The sequence below is a fragment of the Lotus japonicus genome, chromosome 4 (genome assembly GCF_012489685.1).
Source record: "Lotus japonicus ecotype B-129 chromosome 4, LjGifu_v1.2".
Classification (NCBI taxonomy): Eukaryota; Viridiplantae; Streptophyta; class Magnoliopsida; order Fabales; family Fabaceae; genus Lotus; species Lotus japonicus.
Window position 1 is genome coordinate 17,326,215 of NC_080044.1, and position 19,304 is coordinate 17,345,518.

The window sequence follows — 19,304 nt, forward strand, 5'->3', positions numbered from 1 at the left end:
TTCTATTTTGTATACACTAACACTATACAATGTGTTTGGTATCATTAAGTGAAATTAGTGATAAAAACAAATCATATACATCTGTTTATATATCTTTTACATAAAAGTTTGGGTGGATTTGACTGTGGTAACCACAACGGGTTATAACATGCCTCGTTATTTGTTATAGACAAAAATTATGCAGAAAAAATTGCAACTCCACGCAAGTAGTTAGTCACAAATTTCAGCAATGAGAAAAAGACAACATCAGCAATATCATTGAAATTAGGAAGAGGTTCATATCAGGACAGTAAGAAGAAGATTCAGAGTGACATAAGGAGAAGAATAAGAATAGAAAGAGGGAGAAAGACAGCACAAGGTAGTAGTAGAACAATTATCAGATATTTTTTTCCTTTCTCTCCCTCAATCCCTAAAACGTACTGGAGGTCTGTGGGCTCTGTTACACCTCCTAACAGAATCAGGCCCATTTCCCTCTTTGTGCATATCAGCTGCCACGTGCCCTTGTGAGGTGTCACCTAATGCCTTCTTAATCATAACATTATCATATTTCTAAACACAATCACTAATGCTTTGTTTGGTAGAGAAGAGAGAGATAGAAAAGAGAGAGTATAGAAGAGAGAAGTTGAGTAGAGAGAAATAGGTGAGAAATATAGTAGATTTAGAAGTTGTTTGGTATGGTAGAGATAAAGGAAAGAGAGATAAGAAATAATGAAGTGGAAGAAAGAGAAAATATTAACTATTAATTAAAAAAACATTTTTAAAAACAAAAAAGTCAAAGAAAGCAAATAGTGGCGGTTATAAACCGCCACTAAGTATGACAGACTTGTAAAAAAATATATAAAAATTGGCCTCCCCTCCTTTTCTCTCCAATTTGGGGAGACCAAATAAAAGCATGGGACCCACCATTTAAACTCTCTCTTCTCTCATCTCTTCACCAACCAAACAAGGGTGTTTTGGATTTCTCCACCCTATCTCTCTCTCTTCCCTCAATCTCTTCAATACCAAACACAGTGTAAATTCACACCCCATAAAGTGTACAAGTTTCTTTTTTTTAATGGAATGAGGAGGAAGAGATTAAAATAATCGTAATGTTGCTTACCTCAAAGTTAATGGAAAAATCCTACATTGACATGATTTCAAGAATAGAATATGTATTTTGGGCAAAACTCCAACAGTTTGACCATGTACCTCCTCATTGTGGGTTGTGGTTCTTACACTCCAACAGCTTCTTCTTGTTTCTTGGGATTCTTGTTCTGCTCATGGCGAACATATTTTTTGGCGTCATGACTCTGACAATCCTCTTCCTTGAGCGGGCGTGATGCATGCACAAATTTCTCCAAGTCTTCAAGACGCTTCTCTATACGTTTGACAAATTCATCAAGTATTGGAACATGATTTCCAATTTGCTCCTAAGAAGATGGATCTTCGGCATGCTCTTACTGAAGCATTCGAAGGGAATGTTGTTTCGGAGGCAAATATCCATGAAAGTGTTGACATACAAGTTTTTTTTTTCCCATAGATGGTGCTTGTGGTTCTTCCTGAAAATGAGAGGGATGTACCTTTAACCAAGAAGAGTAGTAATGAGAATGTTTCACCTATTTAAGACTGTTGTGTAGCTAATTAATTTTCAAGATGTTAGCCTTGTTTTAATGATCTTGAATAATTAATTCAAGTACATTATCCATTCTTTCCCCTAGTTGTTTGGACACATGAAAACTTTGTCTCGGTCGTTCTAGCTGACTAGCTTGACATTTACTTGGTTGTGAGCCGCGCCCAGTCATGTAGCTTCGCTTCCTCTTCACAACCACAAACTCTTATCTGCTCCTTATGTATTGCTCCTCCTCGTTCTCCTCGGTCTCAGACCCATTATATTCCCCTCGGTTCCCCTGCCATCCACAGTTCTCAGTCATTGTCGCCATGGATGGAGCTTGCATGAGTCACATGAAAGGAGGCACATACCAATTGATGGAGCTACGTCACATGCAAGGATCAGAATATCCTTCCCCCATTGAACACCAAATACAACCTCACAAACCTCAGATCCTGTCTCACCCCCCCCGATAAGAGCTCTCAATCTCAGCCTCCAAGCCCCCAAATATCCAAATTGAAGCCCAAAGTCATCCACTAAGTTTGGCATTGCGAGCTTCACTTCAGAGCCATCTCCCCTTGGTCTCTCTTCTATTTTTCTTTTCTTTCCCTTTAGGTTTCCATATATGTGGCGCACGCACCCAGATTGTTGAAGGTAGTGCTATCAAAGCTCAAGGTGGTCCTTGTACACGCCTCCGTCGTCCAACGAGTTGTGAATGTTGAGGTGTCGTCGAACTTGAAGGTGATGTGTTAGGAAAAAATGAAGATCATGTTAATGGTGAATACTTTGTAATGAAAGACTTGTTTCTCGGTCATCGTCACTTTCTGTCGCCGTTGTGCTTTCCTGTTGTAACAAGTCACATTTCTCCTTCAACTTGTAATAGTCGATTCATCATCGAACTTGCATTGACAACCAATATTAACATCGACCTAAACATCATTTATGTTGTTAAATATTATAGGCTTAAATACGAAAATAAGTCCCTGAAATTTTTTTTTCCGATTCCGGATCCCTGGAATTTTTTTTTATCAAAATAGGTCCCTACGCGTGTTGGGAGCTTATGTGACTCAAATTTTGCACAGTCATTGATTCCATGTGGCTTTTATAACTTTGTTTTAATACACATGGATTAATCAATTCAATTAATTATCTAATCCCAACCCTAAATTAAACCCACATGGATTAATCAATTCAATTATATTTTGAAATATTGCGTTACCAAGCTGACACTAATTGTTGCACATAGAGTTGGTCTATACAACCGACGCTGACATAAGGACGATAACATCAGTCATCTTATCAAGTGTATGGCGTCAGTTTGCATGACGTTAATGTAACGTTAGCCCATGCAACCAATGTGCTAAATAACTAGCTTGGAGTCATTTATCGTGACTCACGACAGCGTCATTAAGCCTTGCTAAACTATGATGAACAAACTCCTTCACTTATAATAGTATCCAGAACTATCCAGAAAAGAGTGCAATTAAATCAATACTTTTCTCTCTTGTACTTTCTCCAAAGGGAAAAAAGGGTTGATGTACTGAGTGTAATATTTTTTTACATAAGCATTCAAATGATTTCCATCACATCATAAATTTATATAATTTTTAATTAATATTAAAAATGAATATAATCATTTAATCCAATGTAGCATAATTTGTTTGGTTATATTTGTAAAACAATTTTACGCCTAAGAGCATCTCCAATGCAAGGTTCTTAGTTCTTATTTTTAAGTTAAGAACTAAGAACTACGAATTTTACCATTGGAGGTGCTGACATGGAGCTCTTAGTTCTTAAAAATAAGAACTCAGTTCTTATATAAGGAGTTTTACTTTTTGAGTTCTTAGGTTAAAATATTAATTATTTCTCTCTCATCCAAATTACTTTATTACCTTATGAGTTTTGTTTTTTACTTTATGAAAATAAAAACGATAAATAATGTGATTGGTGAGACCAAATGAATAGTGGTAAGAACTAAGAATTAAGAACTCATGGTTGGAGCAAAATTGCTTGAAGTTGCTTAAGCACATGTGGCAATACGGACCCACAGAAATAGTGCTAAGAGTATCTCCAATGGAGTCCTTATTTTGGGACCTTAAAATAAGATCTAGATCTTATTAGATCTCACCATTGGAGTTATCCTACATGGCATGAGATCTTAGCAAAAGCTAAGATCCGTGCTTTAGCTCAGGTACTCTCAAATGTCAGATCTTAAATAAAATAATATTTTTTCTCTCTCCTTCAATACCATAACCAAAGTGAAAATTAGGGAGAGAAATAAATAATATAAATATATTGGGTACTGTGGGGCCAGTCAAAAGTAAAATAAGATCTCAACCACTAGAGTGAAATATGCATGAAGACCTTATGAGTGTCTTAAATCCTATTTGGCAATTTGGGCCCACAAAAATTGAGATAAGTCCCAAAATAAGTTCCTACCATTGGAGATGCTCTAAGAAATAATAACTAGCATTGAAGATGTTATAATGCGCATCAAAATTAAATTGTTCTCGGAAATGGATATTTAGTTCACAATTTATGGTGAGAGTGAGAATTGTGTGACGGGCAGAAAAAGTCAACAAAACTTGCACATTAAATTTGTTTTCAATAGCAAACTTTCAAAACAAGATACATTATTGAATACAAAACACAAGAAGGACCCAAGTACTAGCAAGCCAAACTTGACCCTTCTAGCTAGATGCTTATATAAAGCCCTCCATTGGGCTGCGTTACTCCAAGTTATCTCCTCTCTTCTCACCAACCCTTTTCCTCTCACCTCTTCACACTTTGAATACATCTCTCAAAATCTTGTCTTTCACAGAACAGGATTCAGCCATGTTGAGATCCTTCACTACTCGGAGGTATGAGAGACTGGGTAAAGAAACTGCTTCCAGTGCTCTTTTGCAAGAGGGGTTCAAGAGGAGCACAAGTTTGCCTTCTCGAGCATCCAGTTCTGCCAGAAAAATGGCTCATGCAACATTTGGAAACATCAATCTACAGAGAAACCCCACAAAGAAGGCTAATAACAGTAGCAAGAGTACTCATCCACTCTTCAGTTTCTTGGATTTCAGAAGGAAAAAGAAAACAACTGCTAGGCCTGAATTTACAAGGTACCTTGAGTATCTCAAGGAAGGAGGCATGTGGGATTTGAATTCCAATAAACCTGTGATCCATTACAAATGATAACTTTCTTTTTGGTTTTAATACAGAGTGTTAGTTAATTGGTATTCCTATAAGAATTTAGTCTTGGATTCAATTGTCAAGTTACTTTGAGGCTTTGAGCAACCTTTTTGTTTGTTATCAATCATTAATTTAAATCAATTGGAAATATTATACAATTTCATTTGCCAGCTGCTTTCATTAGGTGTGACTGAATGGGTACTTGCAATCATATTGGGTAGCAACAATTTGTATTTTTAATTTGGCTAAAAAGCATTTTTTGCCCCTGATGTTTCAAGTTTGTGCAAATTCTGCCCCTACTCTATTTTTGTCGACGTTTCTACCCCTCATGTTTTCAAACAGTGCACTCTCTACCCCTCCGTCAGTCAGGCTTTCTCAAGAGAGGTTCCTGAGTGGATTGGAGAGATGAAGAGGAGTATATGAAGTTGATGATGCTCAAGGAAATGATATAAATTAAATTTGCTTGATGTATATATCAATTATGTATGTAACTGAACTGGTTAAATGCATGTTTTGCTACTTACAGGTCTTGAGTTTGAATCTCCCATGCCCCCTTTTTCCAATTTCACTTGTAATTTCCATGTGGCATGTCCAGAAAATATTAAAAAAAAAGTCAAATCAGCTCATACCGTTAGTTTGTTAACGTCTGACTGACGGAGGGGTAAACGGTGCACTATTTGAAAACATGAGGGGTAGAAACATCGACAAAAATAGAGTAAGGGCAGAATTTACATAAACTTAAAATATCAGGGGTCAAAAATGATTTTTAGCCTTTTAATTTTGATTCTATTTTCCATGAACTGTACTATATGTTTGAGTAAAATACGGAAATTAATTAAAATTTGTGATAAAAAAACATTAAACCTACAGTTTATTTTGTGTTTCAATCAGCTTATAAATAAAACTACATAAAACAACTTTCAAGTGTTGTGTGTATATCATATCATATTACGTTATTTTGTAGTTCTAACTTCTAAGCACCATTACAAAATTCTAGTACCCTTATAGTATACATATCTAGTATCACATATGACAATTTAGTATTTGCTATTATTGAAAAAAAAAAAATCAGATTAGATCATATGGCTCAAACTGGCTAACTATGAATTTGACATATAGCCCGTTAAGATTTAATTTCATTACTAGTTATGATCTTATTTCTTTCACTACAAAGAAAATTATTTTAAGAGTCCTCTATTAGCACCGACCCTGACACAAACGTCAACGCTACAAGCAAAACGTAAAACAAAAACCACTTATCTTTATTGACGGCTTGGTTGACGCTCAATATCGTCGGCTTACTAGGAGTTGGAGTCTGTTGAGGTGGACGCTAAAATCATCGGCCAACTTAGCATCCACCTGAAAATAATTAGAAACGGATTATGACCAACGCTACATTCAACAACCAACCTAGTGTTGACTGTGACCAACGCTTATGTGATTGGTATAACACAACCGACGCTAATGTGGTTGGTACAACACATTTCATGTGACCCCGGGCGTAGGGTCGACTAAAGGTGACGTTATTATTCATCAAACTCTTGCCCCCACATTTCTTTTAAGTCCCTTGTTTGCTCATTTTTCAAAACGTAACCTCACCCTCTCCTCTCGTCACCTCCTCCTTTCCCTATGCCATCCTCCCTTTGTAGATACTATGATCCTTCCCCTCCCTCCTGGCCCACCACTGTCATTGTCACCCTCTCCCTCGGCCACCATCGCACTCATCCCCATCCTCTTTCGGTTGCCTTCACCTTCCCTTTGGCGGCGCCACCTATTCAACCCCATCCCTCCTTCTTCGCCACCTTTACCATCTTCATTGGCCTCTCCCTTGGCAACGAGATCTGCCTCCACCTCAGAACTCCTTCCATGTAGGCTCCCCACCATCGCGTTGCCACTACATTGTCGAGTCACCGCTACATTGTCAAGCCGCCACCCTACTGCCGCGTCGATGTTGCCCCACTTTCATTGTCACTTGACTCCTCATTGTTGTGTGCCTCCCTTTATCGCGTTCCACCCTTCTTTTGAACGCTTCCCCGCTTCCACTGCCTCATTGTTGCACTGCCCCTCAATGTCTTGTTGCCACCACATCCATTACCTTCTATTGGTATGTTGATTTGATTTTTTTATAAGTCATCTAATTTGTGAGTTTTATTTCACTTAACAAATTTTGAATGTTGATTTTTTTAAAGTTTTGTTTTGCTAGGGTGTGTCTGTTTGTGATAGAAGTATCAAATAGAATATGTTGTGAATTGGTTTGCCAAAGAGGAAAGAAGGAGATTTTACAAGGGAGACTTAGCACAGGTATAATTGATATATTGATCTTATTTGTGAGTTTTATTTTTCTTAACATATTATGAATCCTAATTTGCATGAGTTTTATTTTTTGTTTGGTTGTGTGTTTATCTTAGTAATTGGTTTGCCAAAGTGGAAGGATGGATACAACCTTGTCAACACAACAAGTTCCAAATGATTTGAATGTAGAAATGCACCTGCCCTATTTGGGAAGGGACGACACGCGGTATGTGGAACTCAAAGCATACATGTAAAGAATATTGAAATTGTTTAGCGATGTGTTTCTTATTTACTGTCTTCCAGAACGGGATTGTATCATTTGTATGCAAAAAGGGAAGCACTTATAGGAATTATAGGAATATTCTCATGTTTTGATGTTGAATAACTATGGAATGTATGTAAAAGTGTGATATTTATCTTGTTAAAAAATTGTAAGCATGTTGATTATAAGATAACTATTAATATGGTATGAAAGAACTAATATGAAATCGAATAATATAATATGACATTGATTAATTGAAAAATTTACCTAAATAGTGTAGATGCATAACAATAGGAAAAGTACTCCCGAAAAATGGTTTCAAATGCATTTGCAGGGAACATAAACCTTGACCGCCATTTGGAAATGCATTTGAAACCATTTTCAAAGTCTTTTCCGATTGCCACACATGTACTTTTTCAGTAAGCTTTTCAATTTATAAGTTTAACATTATGTGGTACCTCTATATATATTTTTCTTACAAAATTATTCTACATAGCGCCGACCATGATCGATGCAACAACGTTAAGATTAGAGTCAGTCTATACGATCGACGCTAACAGTTCACCATTAGCGTCAGGCAACGTGCTCAGTATGTAACGTCAGCATAGAGTTGGCTATGCAACCTCTAACTTTTAGTGTCATCCTTAAGATTGACATTACATGTTAATTTCGAGTATTTTAACCTCAGTTGCGATGCTGACGCTAAAACTACTATAACATTGGCTTTTAGTTCTGTAGCATCGGTTTTCGGATGACGCTAACAAGTGCTTTTTGTGTAGTGTTTGGACCAAACACAATCAATCCAAAATTGGTTACTATTAAAAAAATCTACTACCAGTATGTATCTTTATATATAGTTGTCAATGCAAGCTCCAACTCGTTAGTTAATTTAGACCAAGCCACCTTATCACTGGATTGAGTTAGTATACTTTTTCGGGCTAATCTAACTCGACTTACTTAGATCATGAGTCAAAGTGAGTTTGAGGTGGCTTGAATCAGGTTAATAACTCAACCCACTTTACATATTATGTTAAATTATAAAATAATAAAAAACTCTAACTTAACTTATATATTTTTTATTTTTTATATTATTTTCGCTTTTTCATATTTTCAGAATTAATTGAGCAAACCTACCTAACTCATCGACTTGCAGGTAGAAGAGGATAGCATTTTCTGGCTCACCAAAAAGTAAGTTGATCCAACCTAACTCACTTTTGCCCTAACCTATGGTGAGACAATCTGTGCATTGATAGCTCTAGCTATTAAGTGTTCAGTCTAAGTTTGAATTGAACTAATACACAAAAGCCTAATGGGTCCAACAATTATTGAAGCATAGAAAAGAGAGGATGATGACGAGTCATGCCACTACTAGAAAATCGTTCATTAGCGTCGGTCTTAAAGTGGAAAAATGAATGCAAATTAACATTTTGCGTTGGCCTAGCATTGGAATAAGGGCTACACTAACTTACTCGACAAAATATGAATGTTGGTTGTGTAACCGACACTAATTAACGGATGCTAAATCAACACAATTATGAAAATGCTGATGTCAATAAATAATTATCAAGCTAAACACTCATCTTTTTTTTTTTGTTACAGTGGGAAACAAAACAAAAACAATGACTAACTAACTAAAACATCATGGCAGAGCAATGGAATGACTGCTATGGGTGGCTAGGTAGAGATCTTCCAATCCCAATTCTTGTTTGCAGCAAGCTTTGCAAGCGCGTCAACAACCTTATTTTGCTCCCGATCTACATGGGTTATTGTCACTTGCCAGTTTCTCCCAAGCAACCTACTGAGAGCTTCAATATCATCCCTAATATTGATGCACCAAACAATATATAATACAACCTAAACTATTTAAGTTGGTAGAAAATGTAATTATGATATCTAAAGGTTGCATTGATTGAGAAGATGCTCATAAAATTGTAGGGCATTAGTTTTAACACCCTCCTTATTAATCCCACACCCTCTTTTATTTTATAAATTCCCTTAATACCCTCTCTTATAAAGAGATAGTCAAAGTGTGATAGTATTTTTACACATACTAAGTGTGAAACATTTTCACACTCAATGTGTGTGAAAATATTTCACACTTACTAAGTGTGAAACGCTTAAAACGAAAGGAAGAAGGTGAAGAGGGAATAAAGATACTCAATTCGCACAATTGTGTTTCACACTCAAGGGTGTGAAACACAATTCAGTTTCGCACTCAAGATCAGTAGTGTGAATGGACTTTATTTTCAATTTTAAATTTTTCGTTTCTTTAGAATTAGATTTCACACTCAAGTGTGTGAAACATTTTCAAATTTCACACTCAAGAGTGTGAGTTATTGAACTGTTAATAATTTTTTAATTTTTTTTTGTTATAATTTTCATTTCACACTCAAGAGTGTGAAATCTTTTCAAATTTCACACTCCAGAGTGTGAAAGAACCAAGTGTTAATAATTTTATTTTAAATTTTAAATATTTAGTTTTTAATAATTAAATTTCACACTCAAATGTGTGAAACATTTTCAAATATCACACTCAAGAGTGTGAGTTATTGAACTGTTAATAATTTTATTTAAAAAAAAATTAATTTTTTTATATTTTCATTTCACACTCAAGAGTGTGAAGGAACCAACTGTTAAGAATGTGAAAATGTTTTCCACTCACTGAGTGTGAAATACTTAAAACGAAAGGAAGAAGGTGAAGAGAGAACGAACATACATCGGTTCACACTTACAATGTATGAAATGTTTTCACATATATTAAGTGTGAAAAGTGGCAACGAAGAAAACTATGAGATGAGAGTAAAAGTGAAGGGTGATGTGATAAACAAAAATGATGATAGTGATAAGATAGGAAAAGGGATATGTTTGGAATGAAATTAAATTTTAAAGGGTATTTCAGATATTTTGGTGTATAAAGGAAGGTGGGGGATTAATTGAGGGGTGTTAAAACTAATGCCCAAAATTGTAGAAGACCCCGTGTAATGTGCGGCTGATCCAATTAATAATATTTAAATCAAAGGTGGGCTTCTCTTGAAGAAGAGCCAATGTTCCTAACTTCCTATGCCACCTTCCAACAACTCTTCCCTATCATTCTTCTTTTCTTTAGAAGGCACGTTTTCAACACCATCTTATTTTTTTCCCTAAAGGAAAACACTATTTTAATATCTTTGGCAAAACTGAATTCAAAAGTTCTTTTTTTAGGGGGACGGGTCAACTGCTCAAAAGAGCCAAATATTCACATTCTTAAAGTCAACAATATCCTCTTTAGCAAAAAAAATATATATATATATATCCTCCCCCAAAATTTGCCACAAAATATTTATTAATTATAAATGATGCATTGTGTGACTCAATTGAAATTGATTGCTGAAGTTCTTGGTACTTAACTACTTATCACCAAAGCAGGCAGGGACTCTATTAACAGCAACTCAAACAGAATAATATGTAATGGATAATAATTTTTTAAATTTGCAAATATTTGTGAAAAATAGTAACAAATAGACGCAACAATTAAAAATCACATAAATATAAAAGAAGAGAGTTCCCAAAAGGAGAAGGGGAATTGACCACCAAAAGCTGATTGATTAGGAAAGAGCTGCTAAGAAGGTCATAGGACCTTGTCTATAGAGACCTCAAGATTTTAACATGGAAAAATCTTTTCAATGTGAGAAGTTAAAAACCACAGACACGGACTAGTCAATCAAGCTTCACTACGATCAAAATAAGGTACAAGAGAGTCTCAAATCACAACACAAATCGTGCTCAATAATTGACAAAACAACAAAGCAACAAGCATAAAATAAAGAACAAAAAATATAAAAAAAACTATCGCTTATGCTGTCAGGACCCGATCTCTCCCACCTCATACAACTTGTCACAGATCCAACTGCTTCGATTGAGGAATCAGAAGTTACAAACCTGCTTCAAAGTTTTAGCCGGATCCTATGATGAACAAAGTTATAATGACGAATCTCATGCGGCTTCCCAAAACCCTAATAAACCTCCCTCATATAACTATATGGAGAGGACTGTCAAACCGACAATCACACAACAAGTTTTAAACATGCTTCTCGGTAATTCCTTAGTCATTATATCAGCACCATTACCATCTGTACGAACCTGACCAATTCCAACAACCTAGCAATTAATGCATCACGTATCCAATGACACCTCACATCAATGTGTTTGGACGTAGAATGAAAAGTTGGACTCTTTCTCAAGATGAATCTTACCTTGACTATCACAAAACAACAAGTATTTGTCCTAGATAAAACTTAATCCTGGAATAATTTCTTCAACTAAAGAAATTCCTTGCATGCTTCTGTAATATCAATGAACTCTGCCTCAAAAGTGGACAATGCAATACACCTATGCAATCTAGATTTCAAAGCCACAACTCCCCCTACAAACTTTATCAAATAGCCTGAAGCAGACTTTTTGAAATCATTGTCTACAACATATCAGAATTAGTCTAGCCCCATGGGTAGGCTTATTACCTCCAAAACAAAGCCTCAAACTATTAGAAGTTAGAACCACAAAGATACCTCAAAATCAATTTCACAGCATTCCAATGCTCTCTACCCAGATTTGTTCGACATCTCCTGATTCTACCAACAACATGCGCTATATCTGGTCTTGTGCACACCATTGCATACATCAAACTACCAACAACAAATGCATAAGGAACTCGTTGCATATCTGATTTTCAGCTTTATTTGAAGGCCTCTATTTAGAACTCAATTTAAAGTGAGTAGCAAGATGAGTGCTTACCGCTTAGCATTTTCCATTTAGGACCTCTGTAATAGTCTTTAACATAGTGTTCCTCTGACATCCAAAGTTTCTTGCCTATCACGCGTGATTCTTATACCTAGAATATGTTAAGCAGCTCCTATGTCTTTCATGAAAAATGACTCTCCCAATTGCTTTTTAACCTATCAATCGTGGAAATGTTTTTCCCAACAATAAGCATGTCATCTACACACAATAATAGGATCATGAAATCATCATCATCAAATTTTTTAATAAATACACAGTGATCAAAAGTAGTCTTATTGTAGCCTTGCTCACATATAATAGACTCAAACTTTTTGTACCATTACCGCAGAGCCTACTTGAAACCTTATAGACTCTTTCTTGGCCAACACACATAGTCTTCCTTGCCTTCAAAAATAAAATCATCAAGTTGCTTCATGTCAATCTCTTCTTACAAATCACCATGAAGGAAAAGCAGCTTTTACATCTATTTGCTTTACCTCCAAATCAAGAGTAGCAACCAAACTCAATACAATTTCAATGAATGACATCTTCACCATCTCATTGGAATCAACACTCTTTCCGTGTCTGAAATCTTCCACCATCAATATGGCTTTATACCTCAGAGATGTAGAATTACTTTCTAACTTCACCATGCAAATCCACTTGTTTTCCAAAGCTTTCTTGCCTTTTGGCAACTTCACTAAGTGAAAACTACAATTATCATGCCAAGACTTCATTTCATTTTTCATTACATCCATCTACTTCTTGTTGTCATAAATTTTTGTGGCCTTGCAAGATACGAGTTCGTAGAGCTCAATTAAGACTTACTACAAATGGATAATTGGAACGAAAGAAGTAGAGTATGACAAAATGATAAAGAGGCATAAATGAAGCTTTTTAGTGGCGAAATTCTTCTCTAATGACCAAAACTGTCTCTATGGCCCAAAATAAATTTAAGCTCATGATATTCCTCCATCGAATGTGATACGAGTTCGTAGAGCTCAATTAAAACTTACTAGAAATTGAAAATTGTATCGAAAGAAGTAGCATAGGACAAAATGATACAGAGACTTATATAAAACTTTGGAGCTAGTGGAGAAATCCGTCCCCATGATTCTCCTCCATCTCTTAAAACTAAAAATCAAACCCAATTTCTCCGACATTGTACAATTTTCATTGATCAAACCGTTCAAATGTGGGGAAGCGACGAGAAGACACTACCCACCCCTACTCCACGATTTTTTTTTTTTTCTGATAATAACTATGGAATCAGATATGTCAAGTGTAAACCCTCTCAATGTTCCACATATTCCGCTTAAGATTGTCAACTCTAAAGAGATAGTAATCCATAACCATTTATCTAATTATTATCTGTAATTCTATAATTAATCCCAGAATTTTGTACTAGGTGAGAGAATTACTGGTCAAAAGACCAAAAATGACATGACGCAAGGAGTGAGGCAGGCTGATCCCGACCGAGCACGAAAAAAGCGTGTTCGTGGCACGCCCGCAGACCACACACAAGAAGAAGAATCAAGTTGCAATAAATAAATATAAATGTGTATTTTATTTCCTGTCAATTAATTTCATTAAACAAAATTAATAATAGAAAACAGATCTCTGTATGCGATATGACCTCAGAAATGGCACCACATTGATTTGAATAAGAACAAATAATAATAAAGAAAAATGGTTGAAAATTGATTAGAAAGGGTGGTGGTGGGTGAGGTTGCGTTAAAAAGATTGATTCTAATCTAGTTTGTACCAAAAAAAACAGGTTGATTCCACAGGTGTGGGAAGTGTTGTGTTGTTTCTTTAAACAACAACAATTTAACATGATGCATCCAAATACCATGAAGCTTCGCACGCCTTCCATTCACATTCACATTTCAGGCGTTGCCTCTTCTTCCTTCCTCACCACTTAGTCCTTTTCACTTCTCAACCCTCTCTCTCTCTCTCTCTCTCTCTCTCTCTCTTTCTTCTTATCCTTCACGCAAGGTTTGTTTCTTCTATTTTATTCAATTTTAATCTTTCTCATTTTTTTTCTCTGCTTCATTTTCGTTTACGATTCCCGATTTCTGGGTAACAAACAATTTCGATTTGGATTTCGAATTTAATGCTGTTTTAGGTCTCGCCTGTGAGTGATTTCATGCATTTTTCGATTCTTCCGATTTGTTTTCTGTTTTTAGATTAAGCTGTATGCATTTTTGGATTCATTTCTTTCCTGTTTTACTCCAATGAAATAGAAAATTACGATTTGATAGGGTTATGTTATGTTTGAATCATGCAAATATTCTGTTTTTCAATGTGTATAAAGGAGACAAGAGAAGAGGGAATTATGATTATACGGTTAGGGATTTCGTATTTGATTTTTTGTTCTTGTTAGCTGAATTTTCATTTCTTTACATATGGTTCTGATTTTGGTTGGAAACTAATGAATAATCTCATGGTATCCTTGCCTATCTTCTATCTTTTTTTCTTTCTATCAATTTATAATAGGTCAATTGTTGCATATGGATGATTTTCTATTGATTTAGATTAAATTCAACAATATGTAACTGCTTCCAAATTCCAATGCATTGTATAATTGAAAAATTGCAGTTTACTAGCTTAGGCTACATGATTATTCGAGTTTTAATGTTCGTGTATTGTTTTGCTGTGATTTTCTACAGCCATGCCGACCTTTACTGCCATAGCATTTGATAGGTTGATAGAGCCTGGTGCATCCAAACCTGCTGCTCGTAGATCTGCTTCGACCTCCATGCCGGGCCCCAACGCGAGGAAGCTCGGGAGGAGAACCAGTGAACCGACTGCCCCGTCTGTAAGTAAGAAGCCACCTCCTCGTCCTCAGTTAAAGCCGTCGCTCTATGCCACTCCTGAGGTGACGCCGCTTCCGGATGCACCCTCTTCGTTCCCGCCTTCGCCGTACATTGTCAACCACAAACGTCGTGGCCCGCGCCTCCTCAAGAGTTTCTCTGAGGCGGATGTACAGGCCAAACAGGAGGTTCATGAGGATGAAAATGTTAATAGTAAGAGCTCTGATACTGTGGTTTCCAGTTCTGCTGGTGACCTCCAAGTTACTGTCATGAACGCTGAACCTGTTAATGAAGAGCAAGTAACTGGTGCACTTGATACCAAACTTAGTAGCTGCAATGGCAGTGACCTGGAGCATGGGTGCAGGGAAAATGAACTTAGTAGTAGCATTACTAATGGAACGCATGTGGAAAAGGTAGGGGCGCTGAATTCTGAAAGGGATGTTGAGAGTGATGATTTTTTTGATCCGCAAGATTCAATGAGTGTAACAAGTTACACAGATGGAGAGGATAATACAGGCACAGAACGCGGTGTTAAATTAAGCACTCCTGGTGGGGAGTTCTTTGATGCTTGGGAAGGTAAATTGAGCTAGGATTACTGCAAATAATTTCCTTGCCCTTGAGTATGTGTATGTGGACATGTGGATCTGTTCAAAAATTGAGTTTGTAAATTTTAGAACCATTTTGTTTTATTTTCTCACTTTATTACTTACATTTTTGTTCATTTTTCTTACATTTAATTAATGTTTTCATGAATGGTTATTGCAGCAATGATAAAAGAAATATCCTGATTTTTCCATTGAAATGAGTATATATGTCTTGGGAACATTTCATGTCATAGATAGTTAGCTTACTTGGATCTCTTCTTCCTGTAGAACTTTCTTCTGATGGCGGGACTCAAAATTCTCTCCGTGATGTTGATGCTGAACTGCGTGAAATAAGGTTGAGTCTATTGTTGGAGATAGAGAAACGAAAGCAAGTTGAAGAATCCCTAAACAGCATGCGAAGCCAGTGGGAGAGAATTAGAAAAGAGTTCTCTCTTGTGGGAATTGTTTTGCCTGCAGATCTTACTGCTATTGCGGACGGTGAGCAGCTGAGTTCTGATTCTGTGGATGATATACGTCAGCAAGTTCACACTGCTAGGTTTATATCCAACGCCATTGGGAGAGGAACTGCCAGAGCTGAGGTGGAGATGGAGATGGAAGCTCAATTAGAGTCAAAGAACTTTGAGATTTCTCGACTATTGGAACGTCTCCATTGTTATGAGACCATGAACAGGGAGATGTCTCAGAGGAATCAGGAAGCAGTAGGTAAGATCTTTATTGATCAAATTGTCAAATTTATTCTTTCTCTACTTAACTGAATATATCTATGTTGTTTTTCAATGTGTATAAATATATCTTTGTAGCTGCTACCTGGTATTGGTTTGATTTGTTGTTTTACTTTTTCCCCTCATAACTAAGATTGTCAAATTTGTGTATGCTTGTGAAGTTTTTGTAGACTTGACTCGTAAATAAAAATACATGTAAATGGTATCCAAATAGAATGTGATACCATTAATATAATAATTATTCAGCATTCCAACTTCATAATAAACATTGCAAGTTCAAAATTAATGGACTTGTGGACAAACACAAAACTGGAAAACTGCCAAGAGTCTAGTGCAAAGGAAAAACAAAAAAGAAGTGGGTTTCAGTACAAAATTGATACACAAGCACAACAGTAGCAGAAGTATATTGTATACACTATAATAGACAAAATATAAGTTGACCAGAAACTCAAACAAATATGGGATGGGTTTATTTCATGCTGACAGACAGCACTTTATTCACTTGAAGAAGGTAGTGGAAAGCACCAAACAAGGGCAGTTGGGTTCTGTGGGGCACGACCACACGAGAAAATGTTGGGGGAGGAGATCGCGTGGTGCAGCGGTGTAGGGATGGTATTGTGCTGTGGGATGCTTGCTGTGCAGTGAGAGTTCAGTGGACAGTGCAAAAGTGTTAACACTGAAGGAAGGGAGTGAGGGTCTTCATTGGTAGTATGGGGGGCTATGAGCTTCATAAGTCGGTGAACAGACATGTACAAGCCTTATGGTCAAAATGTCTTCATTTTTCTTGTATAATCAAACTCGCTAAATTGGGCTCTAACTCACGATTTTGAGCAAGTTTTTGGTCTTGACCATAGGTATCCCACACTAAAGGCAGTCCTTCTTGAGTTGGGTAGAACTTTCATGGGCGGTAAAGCACTTGATCTAAGTATTTAATGTTGCTGCATACGCCGGCTCGAATCCAAGACTTCTAGTTAAGCATGATCAACCTCCTGCTGGCATATCCATCCACTAGGTGGTTGATTTTGAGTAAGTTTAGACAAGCTCACACTAGGTCAGCTGAATTTGTTCAGAAACAAGTTTGTGTTGATTCAACTCAATCTTACCTTCTACCTAGAAACACAAGTCATCTTGCGAGTTTGACAACCATGCTCGTGACACATCTCCCTCTATCTATTTAAAATGACACAAGAATATTTGTTCAAGGGAGAGTTAAATAAACACCAGGTAGCACTGAGCATCTGCAGTGTGGCCTTCTATTAAATTGGATGCTGATTTCATACTTCATAGATTGTATCAAAATTGTATGTCCATGAGAAGGGCCATGTGTTAATTGTGAAAACAACATTTAAGATTCAATTGTGATTGTTAGCCTAAAATTCATTATGAACCAAACCCCCATCCCCTACAAAATGAGTCAGTTATTGGAAGTAAAGGAAAGAATGGGATATCTTGAAATGAAGATGAATTAAGTAGCTATGATAATATCGGATGAGCGCATGGCTTGATGCTTGTATGCAGTGTTATTGCAAAGATAGACCAAATGACAACCATATATGTTCAATCATTAATCTTTTTTTTTTGTTTTACTTGATTTGTACTTGTTAATGCTACCGAAATGTATGACATGTATGTATTACAATTGATAGGTATGCACTGAAGGGCTTTGAACTCTATAAACAAGTTCTTCACTTCTGAATTTTCTGGAAGCTTTAACTTGTATTTTGTTTTGCCCAAGCTCTTGGCTTTCATATTTGTATGCCACTTGTTCTGTAAATTAGTGGTGTGAAAGAACAGACTTGCAGGAGTGATGGTGTTTTGCTTGCTAGATTTGGGCTTTACTAATTACCTTTTTATGGTAGATTATACCTAATCATGATCGAACCTATTTTAAGTTAGTGGCTCAATCATCCAACAATGGTGGACTTCTCCTGATGTATTTGATGTGATGAGCTGTTGCCTATGACTTTTTTTACCTAGTGATATTCTGTTTTCAAACAAACACACAAGCATTGTGTCTTATTTGCATGCAACTGGGGTACCTTGTTTTCAACCTATTTATCTGCCTTGTTTGTTTGGCTTGCTCTGTCTTCAAAATCTCATATATGTCATTTTCTGTCATGTTCAGAGATGGCACGGCGTGAGAGACAAAGAACGATTAGGAGGCAGAGGTGGATTTGGGGCTCTGTTACTACTGCCATTGTACTTGGTACTGCAGCAATAGCATGGTCTTATCTCCCGACGGGTAAAGGATCAACATCTACGGACCATGATATGGCTTCTGAACATGATGATGGAGCCAACTAATACACCACCAACACTAACTTCATCGCCTAGTTTTGGTAGGAGAGGAGAATAAAAGTTATACATGCTACTACTATGTGGCAAACACATCATACTTAATCATTACAATTTTCCGGCATCCCGAGTTTGTGCATAATCTGTTGGGCCATTCTATACTAGTGCCTGACACTGTAAGTCTTGGTCCTTGTTGATGAGATAATCCTGTATTAGTTTCCTATGAATTCGCGAGAGCAGAATAAGCATTTGCCCATTTGTACATTTTGGCAGAGCACAATTATATAGATTCTTTATGCTTTGCTTCCTCAAACATCTAACTCAGCAGAAAGAAGTTTGAGCTGTGACAGGGTAAATCCGGTCAAGCGATGATGCTAGGTTTCCAATCAGGTATTTCTTGGGTTCCCTAGTGAACAGACTCAGTAGTAATTTGTTGACACCAAAACTAGAAATAAGACTTGTTTGTCAAGGGTTGGATGAGGCCCTCTTCTTTCACAGGCGTTTGAAATATAAGGTTGCTGATTGTAATATTTTTACACACATTGGCTTTGCTGTTTAGCAAATTGCTTTTGTTCCCTGGTTTCTGCAGATCTCATTATTGAAGAAAGCTGCTATGCTGTTAGGCATCTGTTTGTTATACGTGTTTAATGATAGGAAACATACAATTTATTTACTTTTCATTAATTTAATATTTTTTTGTGCGTTTAGACTTGTAGAAATATGTTATCTTGGTTGATGGCTATTCATCCATATTTTCTCTGGAGTATATTTTCTTAGTGACAATTTTTT

At 36.5% G+C, this 19,304-nt stretch overlaps 2 protein-coding genes and 1 long non-coding RNA gene across 4 annotated transcripts; all 3 read left to right on the top strand.

The window, feature by feature from the left end:
• The first annotated feature begins 4,311 nt into the window (after window positions 1–4,311).
• Window positions 4,312–4,926, top strand: LOC130712325 (uncharacterized). The gene has a single exon (XM_057562162.1). The coding sequence runs from the start codon at window positions 4,424–4,426 to the stop codon at window positions 4,769–4,771; it is 348 nt and encodes a 115-aa protein (XP_057418145.1). The 5' UTR covers window positions 4,312–4,423; the 3' UTR covers window positions 4,772–4,926.
• Window positions 4,927–6,320: 1,394 nt separating this feature from the next.
• LOC130716010 (uncharacterized) lies at window positions 6,321–7,463 on the top strand. The gene is made up of 3 exons (XR_009011836.1): window positions 6,321–6,872; window positions 6,972–7,069; window positions 7,177–7,463. It is a non-coding gene; the product is annotated as an uncharacterized LOC130716010 (long non-coding RNA).
• Window positions 7,464–13,801: 6,338 nt separating this feature from the next.
• Window positions 13,802–19,222, top strand: LOC130711265 (uncharacterized). Of its 2 annotated transcripts, none has more exons than XM_057560809.1 (4): window positions 13,802–14,075; window positions 14,750–15,469; window positions 15,766–16,200; window positions 18,346–19,222. In XM_057560809.1, exons 2-4 carry the CDS (start codon window positions 14,752–14,754, stop codon window positions 18,522–18,524), a joined length of 1,332 nt encoding a protein of 443 aa, XP_057416792.1. In that variant the 5' UTR covers window positions 13,802–14,075; window positions 14,750–14,751; the 3' UTR covers window positions 18,525–19,222. The 2 variants fall into 2 exon arrangements, with proteins under 2 accessions (XP_057416792.1, XP_057416793.1); XM_057560810.1 differs by lacking the exon at window positions 13,802–14,075 and adding an exon at window positions 14,100–14,214.
• Window positions 19,223–19,304: the final 82 nt, after the last annotated feature.

Excerpts from the sequence above, each read along its gene's own strand:
- LOC130712325 (XM_057562162.1), top strand. The coding sequence starts at position 4,424 with ATGTTGAGATCCTTCACTACTCGGAGGTATGAGAGACTGGGTAAAGAA.
- LOC130711265 (XM_057560809.1), top strand. The coding sequence starts at position 14,752 with ATGCCGACCTTTACTGCCATAGCATTTGATAGGTTGATAGAGCCTGGT. Across the intron at positions 15,470-15,765 it reads GTTCTTTGATGCTTGGGAAG|AACTTTCTTCTGATGGCGGG; the intron begins GTAAATTGAGCT and ends TTCTTCCTGTAG. Across the intron at positions 16,201-18,345 it reads GAGGAATCAGGAAGCAGTAG|AGATGGCACGGCGTGAGAGA; the intron begins GTAAGATCTTTA and ends TGTCATGTTCAG.